The following is a 17881-nucleotide window of genomic DNA, read 5'->3' on the forward strand; positions in this document are numbered from 1 at the left end:
GTGGGAGGAAGGGCCCACCAGTGCGTCCAGTTCCTGCCAGACGCTTGGCCCAGCTCCCAGCAGGTCTGCACCGCTGCACCCCTCTTAACAGCTGTCAGACCCCTCGTCCCCTCCCACAGACCAACAGCCCCCGTGCTGACCTCACTGCTACTGTCAACATCTCAGCATTCTTGAACTTGTGGGAAAACAGAGAACTTTTGCTTTGATTGAAAGCAGAGTAAATTGGCAGCTTATGACCCAAACCCACGAAGGAATAAAAGCCAACATTTATCCAGCTCTTACTCTGAGCTGAGCGCCCTGCTAAGCGCTTTCCGTGCGTTCACTCTCTCAGTCCTCACGACCCCTGTGAAGGGCCCCCGTCCTACAGACAAGGACACAGCCAGTGAGAGGTTTCAGCTCACCAACAGAGGGGTCCCGATACAGGGCCCAGCGCTGAGGTCCAATGCCCTGCGTTAGTCCAAGGGGACCCCCGGATTGAGATGGGGGGACTGGGGTGGGGAGTGGGCTGGACCATATTCTCTTCACTGGACACCTGGGGAGGACAACTGGTGGGGAAGGGTCTGCTCACACAGGCCTGCCCGGGCTGCCACCCTCTCCATGCTGACGGAGCAGGTGCGCCCTTGGTGCCTCTGTGAAGTGGGGCAGGTAAGACGGCTCAGGGGTGATGCCACCAGGGGGAGCAGAGCCCCGCCGTGCCCCTGCTGCTGGCTGCCCCACCAACCCGTGCTGAGTTGTACATGGCGAGCCAAGGCCAGTTGAACGGGGATGCGGGAGCCAGGAGAGAGAACGGCAAACCGTTGGGTGAAACTTTGGAAAAAGGGCAACGGTGCAATTTGCCCAGGGCACACACAGCTGTCACAAGGCTTTTCCGTGTCCTTGTCAGAGCTAAGGGTCCCCGAGATCCCTGAGCCCAGATGGGAAACTGAGGCCCAGAGAGAGGTGGGCCACACATACACCTCTTGTGTGTCGTGCAGAAGGACCGGCATCCCAGGCCCAGCAAGAGAGGCAGAACGAACAAGTGTCTCCAAGGCCACGTGAGAATCGCGAAAGGCACCCCTTCAGGTGTCACTGCAGGTACCCGCTCAGCCCCGGAGATGCTCACAGACGGACGGCGGTGCTCCCGGGGGTCCTCCCCTGGGTCTCCGTGCACCCAGCCTCCTCTGACCCTCTTCTATCCATTAGTCAGTAAGCTACTGATGACAGCAAACCCTCCTGTAGAACTTTCTAGCACTGACGCAGGCAGGTCAGGACTCTGGGGGGCAGGCAGTGTGACTAGACCCACCTCACATGTGAGGCACTGTAGCCGGGTCACGTGCTGGGAAGCGGCAAAGCCGGGCGAGGCACGTGGACCGGAGATCCTGGCGGCGTCTGTATCCGCACCACCTCCTCCTAGTTCCAGGAGCTGGGGGCCCAGGAGGCGCGTGGATGGGTGTCCTGCAGCTGCTGTAACAGATGCCCACAGACGTGCTTCACACAACAGGAGTTCACCCCTCACGGTTCTGAGGACCGGGGTCCAAAATCAGGGCGTGGGCGGGTCACACTCCCCCCAGGGGCTCCGGGGGTGGCGGGTCCCTCCAGCCTCTTCCAGCTTCCTCGGCCCCAGCTCTGCCTCCATCACCATATCCCTCCTCTGATTTCTCTGTGTCCAAACCAAGGACACACGTGACTGCATTTCGGGCCCATCCAGGGGTCCAAGGTGACCACCTCGCCCCAAGATCCTGACTCCATCACTTCTGCAAAGACCCTTGTCCTAACCAGGTGGCCTGATGTCCTGGGGGCAGAGGCCACCGCAGGGACGAGGCTCTGGCTCCCGTCCCCGGGCCAACCTCAGGGGCAAAACACCCAACGAGACAGACGCTTGCTCGTTCCTCCAAAATGCGCAGTGGATCCGGGCTCACCCGGCGCAGGCGAGGAGGCAGAAATCAGCCTTTCTTTCTCGGACAATCTTCCCATCACTCACACGGCAGCAAGCGAGCACCCTGTCATTAAGGAGACACACTAAGCTGTTTAGCATCAGGTTTTCGGCTGGTAGACATTCTGGAAGGGAGAGGAGCCTGCTCCCTGGCAGCTACCTCGGCGAGACCTTTCCGTCAGTATCTCCTGCCAGTTGTGGCAACGCTTGTCCTGGCCCCTGCGGGGGTGGGGGTCTGTTTGGTAAAACACGCTCTTCCTACTGAGAACCTCCAGCACCTGTTGTCCACTCCTACCAACCTATTTTCTTTGGGGGGGAGGATTTCCCTGAAGGCTATGGGCCTCATAATGACCACACCCAGGGACGGGTTCCCCCAGCATCTTGTTACTCGCCCACAGACCTGCCCATGCCTCGACCGGCCACGCCGTGAGCCACAGCCGGAGCATCAGGACCAATCAGCGATTTGCCGCCATCAGGTGATCACGAGGGGCCTTCACACCCGCTGACCCCCTCCCCTTGGGTCTCCAAGAGACATGGCGACAGCTCTTCAAAGTAGGACAGAGGGGACAAGTTGCTCACTTATGGTTGGGTGGAAAAATTAACTCAGAAGAGACTCAAACCTCTTATGGTCAATTTCATGAAAACCAATTAAAAAACAATTCAAAGATCTGTAACTGCAAAGAAAGTCTGAAGTCGTTTCCATTTAAAAATAATTGCAGTGACTCAGACTTGCGTTCCAAAGCAAAGGGTCGGGGTGGGGGGTGGGGTGGGGTGGGGGAAGAGATTTGCTTGAAAGTTTAAGATCTATTGTGTTTTAAATACTTTTCTGTCAGCTCATCTGGAATTTGGGGACGTGACTAAGGAATGACATTAGAGTGCAAATGAATGCTCTGTCCCTGGCAACCATGAACACAGGCCCCTAGTTCTTCTTTCCGTACTTAAGCCTCCGTTGCTCATCTTTTTATTCAAGGTAAAAAAAGATGTTCAAATCTACTAAACCGTGTATTAAATATTTAGCACCAAGGCTACTGCCGTGATGTTGTTTTTCCTGCTGAAGGAAAAACAAAGTCAATCCCGAGCGTAGGGTCGATTCCAGCTTATTTTCGAGGCTTTTTAAGGAGATGTCAGGTCTGCAAAATTTCCTTTTACGGTGTAAAACACAACCAGCTGACCAAACTGCTCTTGAGATGCCCGACTCGGTTTCTTCTCTGGCATGTGGGAATGAAGACCAGAGTTTCTTTCCTTCTTCTCACCTTCTGCCCCTTTCACGATAGCCCAGTGACGGCCCCCAGAGACCCTAACACCAGGGAGAATCTCCACGCTGCCGCTCAGGAGGATGTTTTCAGAAAAAATGACTTGCTTACTTTGATTTGAGCAAAGGGGATAATCTTTTCCAGAAGCTTCCAAGGAAACATTTGTCATGGTCAGCTGGGGTGGGCGTCCTGACGAGGCTGGGGGGACTGGGAGACGGCACAGCCCCCCACCTGCTCGACAGCGGCCGGAACTGCGCCCTCTGCAGGTTGTACTAACTTCTTACCTTTACCCACTTCCCTGCCTGCCTGCAGTAGCTTCCTTTTTCTTTTCTTTCGTCAAGCAAAGGAACTCCCAGCTGCAGGAACAGCCGTGGTCGCCCGAATCAGGGAGTTGTGGCCGCTGGTGAAACAGCAGGGTGTTTGGGGAGCCGCAGTGACCGTGCCCTGGCCACTCGAGCCCACGCACAGTAGCGGCCCAGCATAATGGCCAGGCCAGCCACATGGAGCCACCCGGGAACCTGGGGCGGGCGGTCCCCTTGGCCACGACGTTGGCCTCGCAGCTCTGCGGGCAGCCATTCCCTCCCTGGGCCTCTGGGTCCTGTCTGAACGGGCTAGGATGACGAGCCCCCGGGGGCTGCAGTGGGGACCAACTCAATGAATCCTCCCAGCGCTCAAGCATGCCAGCGCCCAGGGCACGTGGGAGGCGGTGGTGCTGTGCTGCCTCGGACCCTTGGGAGCCTCTGACTGGGCAGCATCAGGCCAGCCCTTCCTGGGGACCTAGGAGCTCAGCTGGTCGGGGCAACCATGTCCTCCACATGGGGACACGGGGACGCTTGGACCCCGGGGAGAAGGCTTGCAGTGGACCCTGGAAGCGAAGCAAAGATTGGAGCGGGAGAAGCCCCTTCTCCAGAGACCCTTCCCCGAGGCCCGGCACCATGCTCCTCAGGCAACAACCCGCACGTCTCAGGTGAGCCCCTCTGTCCCCCAGAGTCTTCTCCTGCCCTCTCGTTTCCTCAAGACACTCACTCGCAGTGGTGGTGGATCTCGAAGGCGGACAGCTGACTCCCCAATGTGCTGTCGGGCAGAGAGCCCAGGGTGGCTGTGCAGGCTCAGCTGGGGTCCTGGCTGCTCTGCCCCGAGCCTCCACTGGGCCAACAGCTCTGCTCTGCTGCTGACAAGCTCGGGAGAGTCTCTCAAAAGCCTGTAATGGGTTGTTACTAGTTTTTCAATTAATAAAGTCCACGGCTTTCTGACTATAAAAATAACCCATGAAATTGGAGACAACCTAAGTGCCCTACAACTGGGGGCCTGTAAGGTGATCAACCACGTGAGACATGGTGTCTGTTCATCACTCCCAGTGGCATGGGGAGGGCACCGTGGAGATGCACCAAAGACCAAGGACTGGACCTGGAATAGCTGCTGGAGAGCCCCCTGCATGCTCAGACCCTCACAGGCTAACCGCAGGACCCGTCCACCCACCCCCGTCACAGGGCCTGTGCTGGCCGAGGAGGCCCCCCTGGGCCTGGTACACTGGGCTCTGCAGCTCTGGACGTCTTCTGTTTGCACCACCCGCAGAGGCCAGGACGGGCCTCAGAGCTCCCGCTCCTTCCTGCAGGGGCCACGTGGGGACACCAGGTGCTGCTCTGAGCCCGCGGGAGCCCCGCACAGTGCCCCTGCCGGGCTGTACACGTTAACTGCAGGAGTTTGGAGCCCGAAGCTCCCCTGAGTCCACTAGGCCCTGTGCTTACTGGAGACATAGATGGGTCACACCCAGGGCTCAGTGGGGAGTCAACTGAGGTTGTGGACAAACTGCAGGGCACTGGGCAGCCCCGGATATGGAGCGCAGGTGGGGCCCTCCCCCAAGGTAAGTGCAGGAAGGGGACTCTGGGTGCCAGCAACCAGCTGAGGTAATGAGACCAGGCCAGTGGGGTGCAGAGTTCCAGAACGACCCAGCGACCCCATCTGTACTTAAATCCCACAGTGGCTCAGAGAGGAAGCGGCCAGCCCGGCTGCCCTGCTGTGCTCCTAGTGTGGCCCCTGTTACCGGCAAGGACGCCGAGGCCCAGGGGAGCTCAGGGCCCCCAGGAGGTGGCACTTGCCTCTCTCAGCAAAGGAGGCAGCTCTGTGGCTCGCAGCCCAGCCCCCGCTGTACAGGATCCATACGGCATGTCTGACGGGAGCATCAAAAGAGATTAAATATAGGAGAGGCGCTGTCTGACTCATATATAAATCGGTCCTGGAGACCAACACGCAGTACGGGGTCGTGGACAACAAAACTGCATTTTACACATTAATCTGGGATAGCCGCTAAGCGTGCAAGGCTGTAGCGGCACCTGTGTTGCAGTATAAACGCGGCCATGGCTCCCGCTCTGGCAGCCAGGGGAGCCTCTTTAAATCCTCTCCTCGTAAAAGTGATGAGTGGAAATAGCGTGCAATGGTTTCATGCTTTGATAACGAGGCACGGAGCCCCAGGTCCACGGACGCGGTGACCACGTGGGGACCACGGAGAACGCCACCGTAGCCCCTCTGCCTGCCAGCCCTGGAGGGAGGGGGGAGGGAGGAGGTGTCAGGGGAGAGCCAGCCCCTCCAGTCGCCTCCCACATAACTGTTCCAGGGACAGATAACCTCACAGAGTCAAGCCCCTTGCGACTCCTGCCCTGTGTTGCCCCAGAGAAGCTCGCCCCACGAGGTTGTAGCAAGTGGGCTCCCCCGGGCCTGTGCTCACGACAGCTGGATGCGGTCCTACTGGGGAGGCGCCCCAGCAAGGGGCAGGGCCTGCTCAGGGCCAGGCGGTGGGTCTGGACCACCGTGTCACTAACCCAGAGGCAGTGCAAACACTGGGAAGACAGCCGAGAGGGCGCCCGTCTGAGCACCGCACCCCGCTGGACGCACCGGTCATCGGGAGGCCCTGGCGGGGCCTGGAGGGCAGGCGGTTCAGTGAGGCTGCCTGCTCGCGCCCCTGGGCCCCAGCGCGGGCCTGAGCAGGGCTCAGCAGGCTGAGGTGCAAGTCACCACGGGAGGCCCTGCCCTCCAGCACTTCCTGTTCTCAGGCCCGCGCTGCCCCCCGGCGGGCCAGGCTGGGGGTGGGGGGCGGCTCACGTTTCTGCGGTGAGAAGGGCTGGCTGGCCAGAAGGCGTTTTTGCAGCTGCCTCTGTGTGTGCACCTTGGCTACGAGGAGCTCCTGGGCCTCAAAGAGCTGCTCAGGGATGGTTTCTCCCGGAGATGCGCGCATGCACACACACACACACACACACACACACACACCCCTACCTGTTCTTTGCAAAAGTAATGCAGGTACTTAGAGCCTCTTCACGTGCGATGCCTCTGGGAGGAGTGGGCAGCATGGGCGCCTCCCCAGCAGAGACCCCGGGTCCAGGGTCCCCGGACGGCCGAGCCTCGGCCTGACGGTGCCTGACAGGCCTGGGACCTGACGTCCAAGACCCTGGAACCAAGCCCTGGCCGGCCTCCCACGCCCGATTCACGTTTAAACCCCCTGAGCCTCAATTTCCTCCTCCTTGAAGGAGGGCTGGTGATAAAATTAAAACATGACGTGTCAGCTACAGGGGCACTGGCTTCGCCGGCCAGAGTGGAGGCTGTCAAACCCTAACAGACCTGAGAAGGTGAGGGAACGGGTCTCACTGGCGTGGACAGCGCGGCCGAGCGTGGTAGCCTCAGGGAGACCAGCCGTGGCACAAACAAGGAGCGCGTGGTGGGCAGAGGCGGCCATGTGTCCCTGCAGGGCGGGCAGCAGCCCCCGGATGGACGTGCAGACACAGGCCCCTCCGCCCACAAAGCCACACACGCGGCTGTCCCTCCAGACCAAGGCTCCCAGAGCAGGACAGAGGGGAGCTGCTGCCCGCAAACAAAGGGAGTGAGGCCCCAGGGGCCAGAAGTGGGGTTAGGTCTGGCCTGGTCCAGAGGGACAGGGCATTCACAGCCTGTGACCTGTCCAGGCTCTGTGTACGGCCATCACAGACACTGGCATCAAGCCTGGGTGCCACACCCTGCCCTGGAATGAGCTGCTGGAGTGTAGACCACAGGATGGCTGCCCTGGACAGCAGCTCTACTGAAGCCAAGCTGAACAGAGCCCGACCCTGCCACCCAGCACTGTGCTCCTGGCACAGCCCTGCCCCCAGACGAGCCCTCAGAAGTACGAGAGCCGTCAGGGCAGCTCCACTAACAACATTCTTTAACTGAAACCGCCCACAAGTCCATCAACAGGAGAGGGATGAAGAAACCGGAGGTTTTCACACAGTGGAATGTAACTTGGCCACGAGAACGAGCCATGGGAGAGGCATCTCTCAGACGCACGGGCAGCATGGGTGGGGGCAGGGGGGCGGGGATTCACTCGCTGGGAACCAGGGGGCAGGAGCCACCCTGGGAGGAGGAAACTGCAGCGGCCACAGGGGTCTGGGGGCTGTCAGTTGGTCCTGACCTGGTGCTGGTTTGCTGGTTACCTGGTCACCTGGTTACTGGCGTGTGCTGTAAACACCCGCTTACCATCTTTGTGCATTTCCATGTGAACGTTCTAACTCAACAGAAACGTGCATTTTAAGAAGGTGGGAAAGTGGGGAATTACAAGTGTCGGTAAAGCTAAAATTGTATTGGATTTTACCAGCACTGATAGTATTTGCCCTTGATCTAACTGACCCTCCTCATACAACATACAGAGGAGACCCAGGCAGGCGGGGCGGCGGGTGAATCCATCAGCCATGAAGATGAAAACTCTTTCCTACCTTCGTCACCCAGGCACTGGGAAGAGGTGTGGGTATACACGGAATATAGTCTTACCTGGATGTTGGAAAGGGTTGAATTGTGTTCCCCAAAAATGGTATGTTTAAGTCCTAACCCTGGGGACCTGTGACTGTGGCCTTATTTGGAAATAGGGACTTGGCAGATGGGATTCATTAAGAAAAGGTCATAGTGGATCAGGGTGGCCCTGAGTCCAGTGACTGGTGTCCTTATAAGAAGAGGGGAATTTGGACACAGACCCGCAGGAGAGGCCATGCGACAACAGAGGCAGAAAAGGGAGTGACCTGGCCACAAGCCACAGAACGCCAAGGATCGACAGCCACGCCCAGAAGCTGGAAGAGGCAGGAAGGACCCTCCAGAAGCCTTTGGGGGAGGCGGTCCTGCGACACTGTGGTTTCTGCCTCTGGCCTCCGGAACTGAGGAAGAAGAGCTTCCTGACTCTCTAAGCTGCCCGGGTCGTGATGCTTCCCGACGGCAGCCTGGGACACTCACACAGTGTGGACGCATAGGGTTAGAGCTCAGCTGTTGTTATAAATTAAGGAACCAGAAATGAACCCACACGTTAACGACATCAAAGACGATGATGGCCACTGCTCTGAGATCTGAGTAGGGACAGTGCAGTGGTCACTCCAGCCACATCTACTGCTGGCCAGTGCCCTTGGGTGCCCTCGGGCACTCTGAGCCTCAGTCTCCTTGTCCACAAGGTCTGTGGGGTAACAGTGGCCTCCCTGTCTGGGTCCGTGAGGCACTGTGTCTGGCGAGGCGCCCTTTCCTGCACCCACGACCTCGGCCCCATCTGCCTCCAGGCTGTGGGGGTGGTGCCTTCTTTGGGGGCGCCTTCCACTGTCGCTCCAGCTCCTCAGCCCTGCATGACAAGTGCTCAGTGAGCCAGACTCGACCCATTTCAGACTCACTGAGCCTGGCCCGTGGGGTTTTTCTCTTCTTCTGCTTTGCAAGTGATGCTGGGTCTGTGGAACACCAGCGACCGGCTCGTCTGTACTGGAGGTGTCGTCTTGCTGTTGGAGCTATTTTCCCCTGAAAGCTACCACGGGGGCAGGTGTGCTTTCCTTCCCTCCCTGCGTCTGAACACGCTTTGGATCCCAAAACACACACAGCACAGAGGGCGCTGTAGCTCCGGATTCCAAACGCTCAGGAGGCGGCCTGCTGTTTTGGTGAAAGCGGACCCGTTAAAGCAGCCTCGCCAGGCCGCGGGGAGCGACAGGTCGCCTGCTGGCAAGTGACCTGAGCAGAAGCGCGGCTGCAGCTCCGTTTCCAGCCTGCATTCGGCTGTTGTGCCCTAAATAGCCACTGTTCAAGTGCACCAAATATTCATCATCCCTCGAATGTTTGCAAGTCACAATTGCAAACTCCAGCACACCCAGACAATCAAAGAGCAAGGACTGACTCGGGGAGGGGACTGCAGTGGCTCCGGGAGCCCCACCGGTGCTGAGTTTACTGTCTTCCTTACTAGAGATACAGAGGTCCCAGAAGGGCAGGGGCCCGAAGCCTCCTGTAATCCAGCCTCATGCAGCGTAAGGCAACCAAGGCCCAGAGAGGGGAGGGAGTGTTGCAAGGTCACACAGCAAGGATACTCTCTATGGATAGGCCTCACCTTCTAGGTGCCTCCACGTGCACCTGCTCCCTGCCTGGACCCGCCCCCCCCCCCCACGGCCCCGCAGGCCACTGGCACCTAGGTTGGAAGCCTTCACTCTCTCAGCCCCGACCACGTCCGTCACTGTGCCCAGGGGGTCTTCCTCTCCCAAGTGTCTCTAAGAGCCACGCTCATCCCCCATCCTCACGCCTCCTCAGGCGCAGACACCAGCACCTCCCATCTGACACCCGATAAGCCCTCCCACCCTCCCCGTATAACGTAGCTGACTGACACTCCTGGAAAAAATCCAAACATCCAGGCCCAGATGCCCTGCAGAGTCTGACCGCTGCCCCTCTCCAGCTGCCTGGACCCGTCTCCCCTCGGGTTCTGTGCTCAAACACAGAACCATCCCACAGAACTTTCTGTGATGCTGGGCGTGTCCAACACGGCACCACCAGTTATGTGCAGCCACTGACGCCTCAGGTGTGGCTGGTGTGACGAGAGCCCAGGTTGTAACTTCATCTCACTTAAATGAACCTTAGTATAAACGGCCCTGTGATGTGCTCCTCTGCACAGCAGCACTGGTCCTCCAGGCTGTAGAAGCCACCCGGTCCTGGACTGTGCTGCCTCCTCCAGGCTGTCCTCCTGACCGTCACACTTGTGCTCAGGCCTCAGCTGGAGGTCACTTCTGAGAAACCTTCCAGCTGCCTCCCAAGGGCTCACCAGCCCTCAGTCTCCCGTCTGCCGTCAGTGGCTCGTTCTCTTGTTCGTTCTGCAGACGTATGTGTGGCACTCACCGAGGACCAGGCCCTGCGCAGTGGAGCAGACACACCGCTCTCCGTCCCGCCCTAAGCAGCAGCAGTGCCAGGCCTGAGTCATGCCCGCATTCCCTGCACCTGGCAGGAGGCCAGGCCGGGCTCAGTGCTTGTGGGGTGACTGAACGCGTACCTCTGCCAGCAGGTGGTCACAGCTAGTGTTACGGGCACACCTGGACGCTTCCTTTCCAAGAAGCAGGTTGAATCCTGTTGCAAAGCCCGTACACTCTGGTGCATCTGCCCAGCCCCACCCCAACTTGCCAAATACCAGCTCCTCCTGGCTTCCTTCTATAAACTTGGTGCCCTGTCTCCTAAACCAATCCAATAGAGTTTAGACCTCAAACCTCTTCCTACAATGCCTTTGTTGACAGATGGATAAACTGAGTCCCAGTAAGGAGGAATGAATTTACTGGAGGTCACACAACAATGGCCTTGCCAGGCCTGTTGTCTCTGTGGATACACCAATGCTTCTGAACTTCAGCCACACACAATCACCTGCACCACTATTACCTAGCATGTACATTTTTCGATATTACAATTTAAATACTACACCAAAAGCACGAGCTACAACAACATAATAGTTAAATCCAACATCCTCAAAATGAGAAACTTGTGCCTCAAAGGACACCACGTATGTGGTAAGGGTCTTATATCCAAAATATATAAAGAATTCTTACAATTTACTAATGGAAAGACAACGAACTAAACAACAGCAAAAGATCTGAACAGACATTTCTCCAAAGAAGATCTAAATGACCAACAAGGACATGAAAAGACACTCGACACCACTCGTCAGTAGACAACTATGAATCAGAACCTCAAGGAGACACCACGTCACACACCCACCAAGATGGCGAGGACCAAAAAGGCGGATAAAGACAAGTACTGACGAGCAGCACGTGGAGGTGGCTGGTGGGACCACACGATACGTAGCCGCCGAGGAAAAGCGTCTGCAGCTCTTCAAACAGTCACACTTAGTTATTATGTGACCCAGCAATTCCACTCCCAGGCATACAGCCGGGAGAAATGAAAACATGTCCACCCAAAACTCTGTACATGAATGTTCATACAGCGTTATTCATACAGCCAATAAGTGGAAATAACTCCAACGCCCGTTAACGGATGAAAGTACAAGTAACATGTGGCCCATCCACACTGGGGAGCGTTGTTCGGCCACAGAAAGGAAGGAAGCTGTGGCACCGGCCACAACATGGATGAACCTTGAACACATGATGCTCAGTGAGAGACGCAGACACAAAGAATCAGACAGTGTGTGAGTCTGTTTACATGAAACTCCAAGCTGGCCAAGTCCACAGAGGCAGAGAGTAGCCTAGTGGCTGTCCAGGCCTGGAGGGAGGGCAGCATAGGACAGGTTTTTTCTGGAGTAACGAAAAGGTTCTAAAATTGTGGTGATGGATGCACAGTTCCGTGAATATACTGAAAGCTATTGAATTGTAGACTTTAAGTGGCTGAATTATGAAATATGTAAATTACATCTTGATAAAGGTGTTAAAAAATCTTACTTTAACACTAAAGCAAGAATACTCAGCAACTCATGGGCTAATGCCCTATTTAAATATTTTTCAATGTCTATTAAAAATATATACCCATTAAACTTTAAATGGTGGGGCTTCCCTGGTTAAGAATCCGCCTGCCAATGCAGGGGACACAGGTTCAAACCCTGGCCCGGGAAGATCCCACACGCTGCGGAACAACTAGGCCCGCGCACCACAACTACCGAAGCCCGCACTCTAGAGCCCGTGAGCCACAGCTACTGAAGCCCGCACGTGCCTAGAGCCCGTGCACAGCAACAAAGACCCAACGCAGCCAAAAATAAAAATAAATTAAATAAATAAATTAAAAAAAAAAAACAACTTTAAATGGTCGTGCACAAACCACGTAAATTACACTTTGCGGGGCCCCCCCCAGGCTCTACCTCCCACCTCAGGGCTGTTCCTCTCTAGACCCTCTCAGCATACATCCTTCAAGATCTCAGAGGAAAAATACTACCACCTAATTAATTCAGAATCTTCAACTTACAAAGCTCTGGGCGCACCTGGAGACGACTTACTGGACTGTGGACAATACACCACCGAGACGGGGGGCCTGTGTGGCCGACGGGGCGACAAAGACATTGTGGTTTTCAGCTATCGTCCCGGCTTCCTGCCAGGGAGGGGTCCAGGCCCACCTGTCACCTAGCCGTCAATGCAACATCTGAGCTCGACCCCGCCTGGCACATCCTCCTCCCTGCACAGTTCCATACTCACTGTTGTGACATCAAGAGGCCTGGAAGGGGCCCCTCTACTCAAGCTCCAATCTGAGAGGGCACAGAGGAGCCCACGGTGGCCAGAAAGTTCTATGAGGAGCCCCCTCCCCTCCAGAACCTTCCCCAAGGAGCCCACATGCAGCCTAGGCCTCACCTCGCCCACATCACCCCTCATGAACGTTGGGGTTCTGTCCTGTGTGAACCAGGCTGGCCGGCCGCCCTGGTCACGGATAGCTGCTCCTTCTTGGGGGGCCCATGCCCTGGACCTTTGCCACAGTCCCCACCCAGCCCAGCAGCCCCACATGACCTGAATGGCCTCATGGGCTTTCGGGGGTGCAACCCATGCTTTAAAAACAATGAACCGTCTCAACAGTGCAAAAAGGGCCCTGTTTGGTAAGGTAGATAGCTTGTGGGAAGCAGCCACATAGCACAGGGAGATCAGCTCAGTGCTTTGTGATCGCCTGGAGGAGTGGGATAGGGAGGGTGGGAGGGAGGGAGACGCAAGAGGGAAGAGACATGGGAACATATGTATATGTATAACTGATTCACTTTGTTATAAAGCAGAAACTAACACACCATTGTAAAGCAATTATACGCCAATAAAGATGTTAAAAAAAAAAAAACAAGGCCCTGTTTGAAAGTAACCAAAGATGGCAAACAACTGGGCCCATGCGGGACAAGCAAGCCCCAGGACCACCAGAGTAGATGCTGCTCATTTCCGGGGTAGTCTGGCTTCCAAGTGTTCCTTCTCCGCCATCCCCAGTTTTCAGGTGCCACTGAGGGGCTCATTCTGATTTTGGTAGCAGTTTCTATTTTATCTAGAATAGGGATCAGGGGTCAAATCAGCTGACCCACTAGTTTTAGAAACAAAGTTTTACGGGCACGGCTATGCGCATTCACAGACATAGAGTCTGGCTGCTCTCGGGCGAGGAGAGCAGAGCTGAGAGGCTGAGACACAGATCACACGACCTGCGCACTCCCGACCACAGCCCCTCGCACCTGACCCCCACCGGCCCAGCACTTACTTCATGGGTTTGAACAGTGCTTGCCCGTAGTTCTGGAAGGTCATGATGAGCTTGAGTTGTGTGCCCCCCGACTTCATGGCTGCAACAGGAGGGAAAGAATACAGGGTCACCTGCTGCCTTGGGGCAGGCCCGTGAGCTTGATGATGCACTGCTCCAGGCTCTGGGGGGACCCCCGGGTAGCGGTGGCCTGAGGCTGTGGGGTTAGGTCAGGGTATGGGTGCAAATGTGAGGGTCGTGGCGGTGGAGTGGGGAGGGTCCGGGACCAAGGCCCGGGGCAGGCAGATGTTTCAGGGTCAGGAAGCACCAACCAGGGGCTGGAGGAGCCGTGCTGAGGAGGGTGGACGGGGCCTGGGGAAATGGGCCAACGGCAGAGGTGGCGGGAGGTTGCCACACTGGAGGGTTGGGTGTGCGGTGGCCCCAGCTGGCGCCCTAGACGGTGTCTCCGCTTGCCCCGACCTCGGCCCCCTCTGTTGAAGGGGGCTAACCACACCCACCCAGCCTCCCCCATGGGGCTGGGGGCAGGGCTGAGACCCACTCGTCGGTGCCTCAGGGGACTCAGGTGAGCACGGGGACGCCTTGCACCCTCTCCCGGGGTTGCTCTCGTGGTGACCGGGGTCACGCTAGTGAAGCACCTGGAACAGCGTCAGGCATGTTCAGGTCAGCGGACTTCAGGGGCGAGAGAGGCAGGACCTCAAGGTCCAAGTTCCCATATGCTTCAGGGGCTGCAGGGCTCCATGGGCGCCGAGGCCAGACCTGTCCTCCAGGTCCCCGGCCACCTGCCTGACTCCTGCTGCCAGGTCAGCAGCTCCATCTGAAGGGGACCTGGACCCAGCATCGGAGACAGAGTGACCCAGGTCTGTGGGTGAAGGTCCCCGAGCCTGTGCCCTCCCCATTCCTAACAAGATCCCTGACCCGTATTTGGATGGGCCACCCTGACTTTAAATGAATGAACTCTGTCTTCTGGAGACTGGTGGACCACATAGACACCTCCATGTGGGAGGTGCTGCCAGGTGCCAGCAGGGCCACTGACGTTGTGCCCTCGGCCTCAGCCAGTTCATCTGTGAAGTAGGACCAACGTCTGTCCTTAGGGGTCACGGTCAGGACGCTGGTCCAGCTGTTTTCACAGCCCCTGCCTTGATTTAAGGGTCAGAAGAAGTGAGGCCTGGCCCAAGGATGGCTCAAGTTTGGAGAATGTGACACCGGAAGCCACTGGGTTCTCTGTTCTCCCCGCCCACCCCATAGCCACGGAGAAAGGCGAGAGCGCATCCATTTACAGGCACTGAGGGGCCAGCCCCGTGGGCACCTGCCCCACGTAAGCCTGTGCCCCGGCCTGGGTCCTCGGCCCAACTTGGGGGTGCAGCCCAGACTTCAGTCCATGACACAGGCCCCAGGACGTTCGAGAAGCAACAGCTTCCGGCCTGGACTACGCCTGACGCCGTGATTTGCTACCATCCAGCTCACCCTTATCGGGGGAGTTCTGCTTACTTGAGAGGGAAACCACAGCACTGCCCCAGGTGGAAACCAGCTCCCGCCCTGGACTTAGACGGAACCCAGTCGGAACACACGCCTGCTGGATTCCGGGGCCGTGGCTGCCAACGGTTCAAAATGGAGAAAGCAAGCGCTGGGGGGTGCAGCTGGGCCAGCAACGCATAGGCTTTGTTTTTGACCTTCAACCCGACAGCGAAGAGACACGAGGAGGACCTCAGCTATTCACCGCCTTCTCCGGGTTCCCTGGGGCGGCCTTTGTCCCTCCTCTAGGATGACTGAAGGCCCCTCCGGCCCTGGGCATGGGCGTCCAGCTTACTGGGCATTTTCAGTTCCCTTCCTCCGGGTCAGTCGAGCCAGGCTCTGGGGACTGACGCGGAGCACGACGCGGTGGTTTCCCCAGGGAAGGAGGGGGACTGTAGCCCTTCTGGGCCCAGAGCCACCTTCCTGAGCAGCCCGCTCATTAGGCAGGGCGGCCCTACGGCCCCCCGGGATGCTGTCCTAGCAGGTGAGTGAGCACCCAGGACTTCTGTCCCGTGGAGCCGCGTCTCCACTGCTCGGCACCACCCAGGGCTTTGTCCTGATCTGGATGAGCAACTGTGGGGTCTGTGCTTCAGGCCAGAGGCTGCCCGAATCCTCTCCTGCTGAGTGACTTCTTTTTAAGTAACTCCAAGTACAGGTAGTTAATTTGTCATTTATTCTTTGCATCCATGATTGTGCACAATAGTGATTTAATTATCAACACTATCACTGGCCCAGCCAAAGCCTCTGCAGGCCTGGCTTCAGGGTCCTGAGCCTCTTTAAAGGCGGCTAATAGCCATTGCTAAGCAGCCGGGAGCCCAGCTCTAAAGAAATCTCCGCTGGCCACATGTGCTTTGTGAGTGGATCAAGGGGTTCTGAACGGGGAGCCTTGACAGAGCTGTTCTGAGGGAAAGCATCGGGGCCCTCGCAGGACCTGTTCTCATCGCCACACCACTTCTGGGCTCACGTTCCAAGACTGAAGTGACCATCTGGGTCCAGACACAGCCCAGAGCTGGGGGCAGAGATGTGCTGACCATGGGCAAGCCTGCCCTCCCGGAGGCCTGTCCCCCAATTTGCAGGGTGGGGTCGGGAGATGGGCTGGATTTCTAGCTCTTCTTCCACTTTAAGCTCAAAAGGACGGACGGCGCTGTTGAACCCTGACTCCCAAGGCAGGTTCCCGGCTCCCATGGGGCCTCCGAGGGCTGCACCCCCCCAGGTCACAGCAGTGGCAGGGGCAGGGCCTCCAGCAGCAGACAGCTCTTGTCCAGGGACCCCGGTCTGCAAACCCACCCAGTGGCTCTGCTAAGCCAAGGGCCCAGTCAGAGGCTGCTGTCTCAGCAGCTGGGTGTCCAACAAAAACGACCAGCTGGATGGGGGGGCAGACACCCCCGGGGAGGTGTGCATTCCCCGGGGATGCCTGCAGCCTGGCCGGGCCAGCCCTCCCCTGCTCCCCGCCCAGCAGGAGCCTGGGCCTGGACACTTGCAGCCATGCTCCCGGAGGCTCCACTGGGCTCCAGGTGAGAAGATGTCCTGCTTCCTCAGGAAGAGGGGCCTCCTCTCAAGTGTGAACTTGCTGGGAGCACCTCCAGGCACAAAGCCGCACACAGTGGGGCTGAGCGTCCGGTGGAGGCCTTCAGCAGGCTCCAGCTTGCCCAGTGCTGGCCGCCCCATGCAGAGGTAACGAGCGGGGACGCTGCCTAGCCTCTGCTCCCACCTCTTCCTCACCAACACCTCTCAACAGCCCTGTGAGGCAGGTTTCATGGGTCCACACTCGTCTTCAAAATCTCTGGGGCAGAAGTGTTCAGGGGTTTTGAAAATTTCAGATGACAAGAGTTGCAGGTGGTGTATCCATCCCACAGATCCTGTAGCCCTGAGCGGGCAGGGGGAGAATCCCGGAATTAAATGCACTCCATGGGAACATTCACTCCAAGTGAGAAAAACAAGGGTTTATAAACAGTCTCTCATTTTAGGCTTTGCCTCCATGTCCGTTCATGTTGGGTCGGGTTTTGCTGTCAAATGGGTTATGATTTCAGATTTGCAAGCTGGAGATTACAGGGTCGAGGATATGACCGCGTCTGTGATCCACAGGAGACACGGGGAGGCCCACAGAAGTTAACCCATCTGCCCAGAGTCACACTGACTCGTGACTGGGGGAGCCGGGACACACCAGGCCTGCTGTTCGCTGTGGGTGATGATACCCGGGGTCCCACCAAGTCAACCTTCCCATGCTCGTCAGGCACCTGTGAATGCCAGCCTGGGCTCTGACCGGCCCACGGCCCCAAGGAACATGCTGGGTTAGGACCACCTAGGCCAGGGTAGTCCAACGGGTGAGATCAGCTCAAACAGCCCACAGGACACAGATGGGCAGGCACTCACCCCAGGTCACCCTGCCAGGCGCAGAGCAAGCCAGAACTCCGGGACGTCAGGCAGCCTAGGCGCCACCGCCCAGGACAGTCGGACCAAAGGGGCGGGGGTGCCCCAAGGCCAGGCCCCCGGGAGAATGAGGGAGGAGGGTGCCCAGGGCGGGCAAAGCTGCCTGTGAGCCCCCGAGGGCTGTCCTCGGCCTCCGGCGGCTCCCTGGACTCCTGCGCTCTGCTCTCTACACAGGGCAACGTCCAGTGAGAGCTGGGAGGCTGTCTGTCCCCTGAGTGGTATGGCGAGCCTGGCTGGCCTGTGGGATCCTTGCAGCCCTGCCTCTAACCAAGACCCTGCACAAAGCCTGAGTTAATACTGTACAAGCCTGGGTGCACTGTCCATCTTC

General features: G+C 57.8%; 1 protein-coding gene across 1 annotated transcript in view; it reads right to left on the reverse strand.

Annotated features, from left to right (window-relative positions):
• Positions 1 to 17881, reverse strand: part of FAM20C (FAM20C golgi associated secretory pathway kinase) — a 37305-nt gene that overhangs the window by 15365 nt on the left and 4059 nt on the right. The window contains exon 3 of the mRNA XM_029220164.1: positions 13615 to 13693. Coding sequence (XP_029075997.1) covers positions 13615 to 13693 — 79 coding nt within the window. The remainder of the gene's footprint in view (positions 1 to 13614; positions 13694 to 17881) is intronic.

The sequence above is a fragment of the Monodon monoceros genome, unplaced genomic scaffold (genome assembly GCF_005190385.1).
Source record: "Monodon monoceros isolate NGI ecotype Baffin Bay Population unplaced genomic scaffold, NGI_Narwhal_1 Super_Scaffold_13, whole genome shotgun sequence".
Taxonomy (NCBI): Eukaryota; Metazoa; Chordata; class Mammalia; order Artiodactyla; family Monodontidae; genus Monodon; species Monodon monoceros.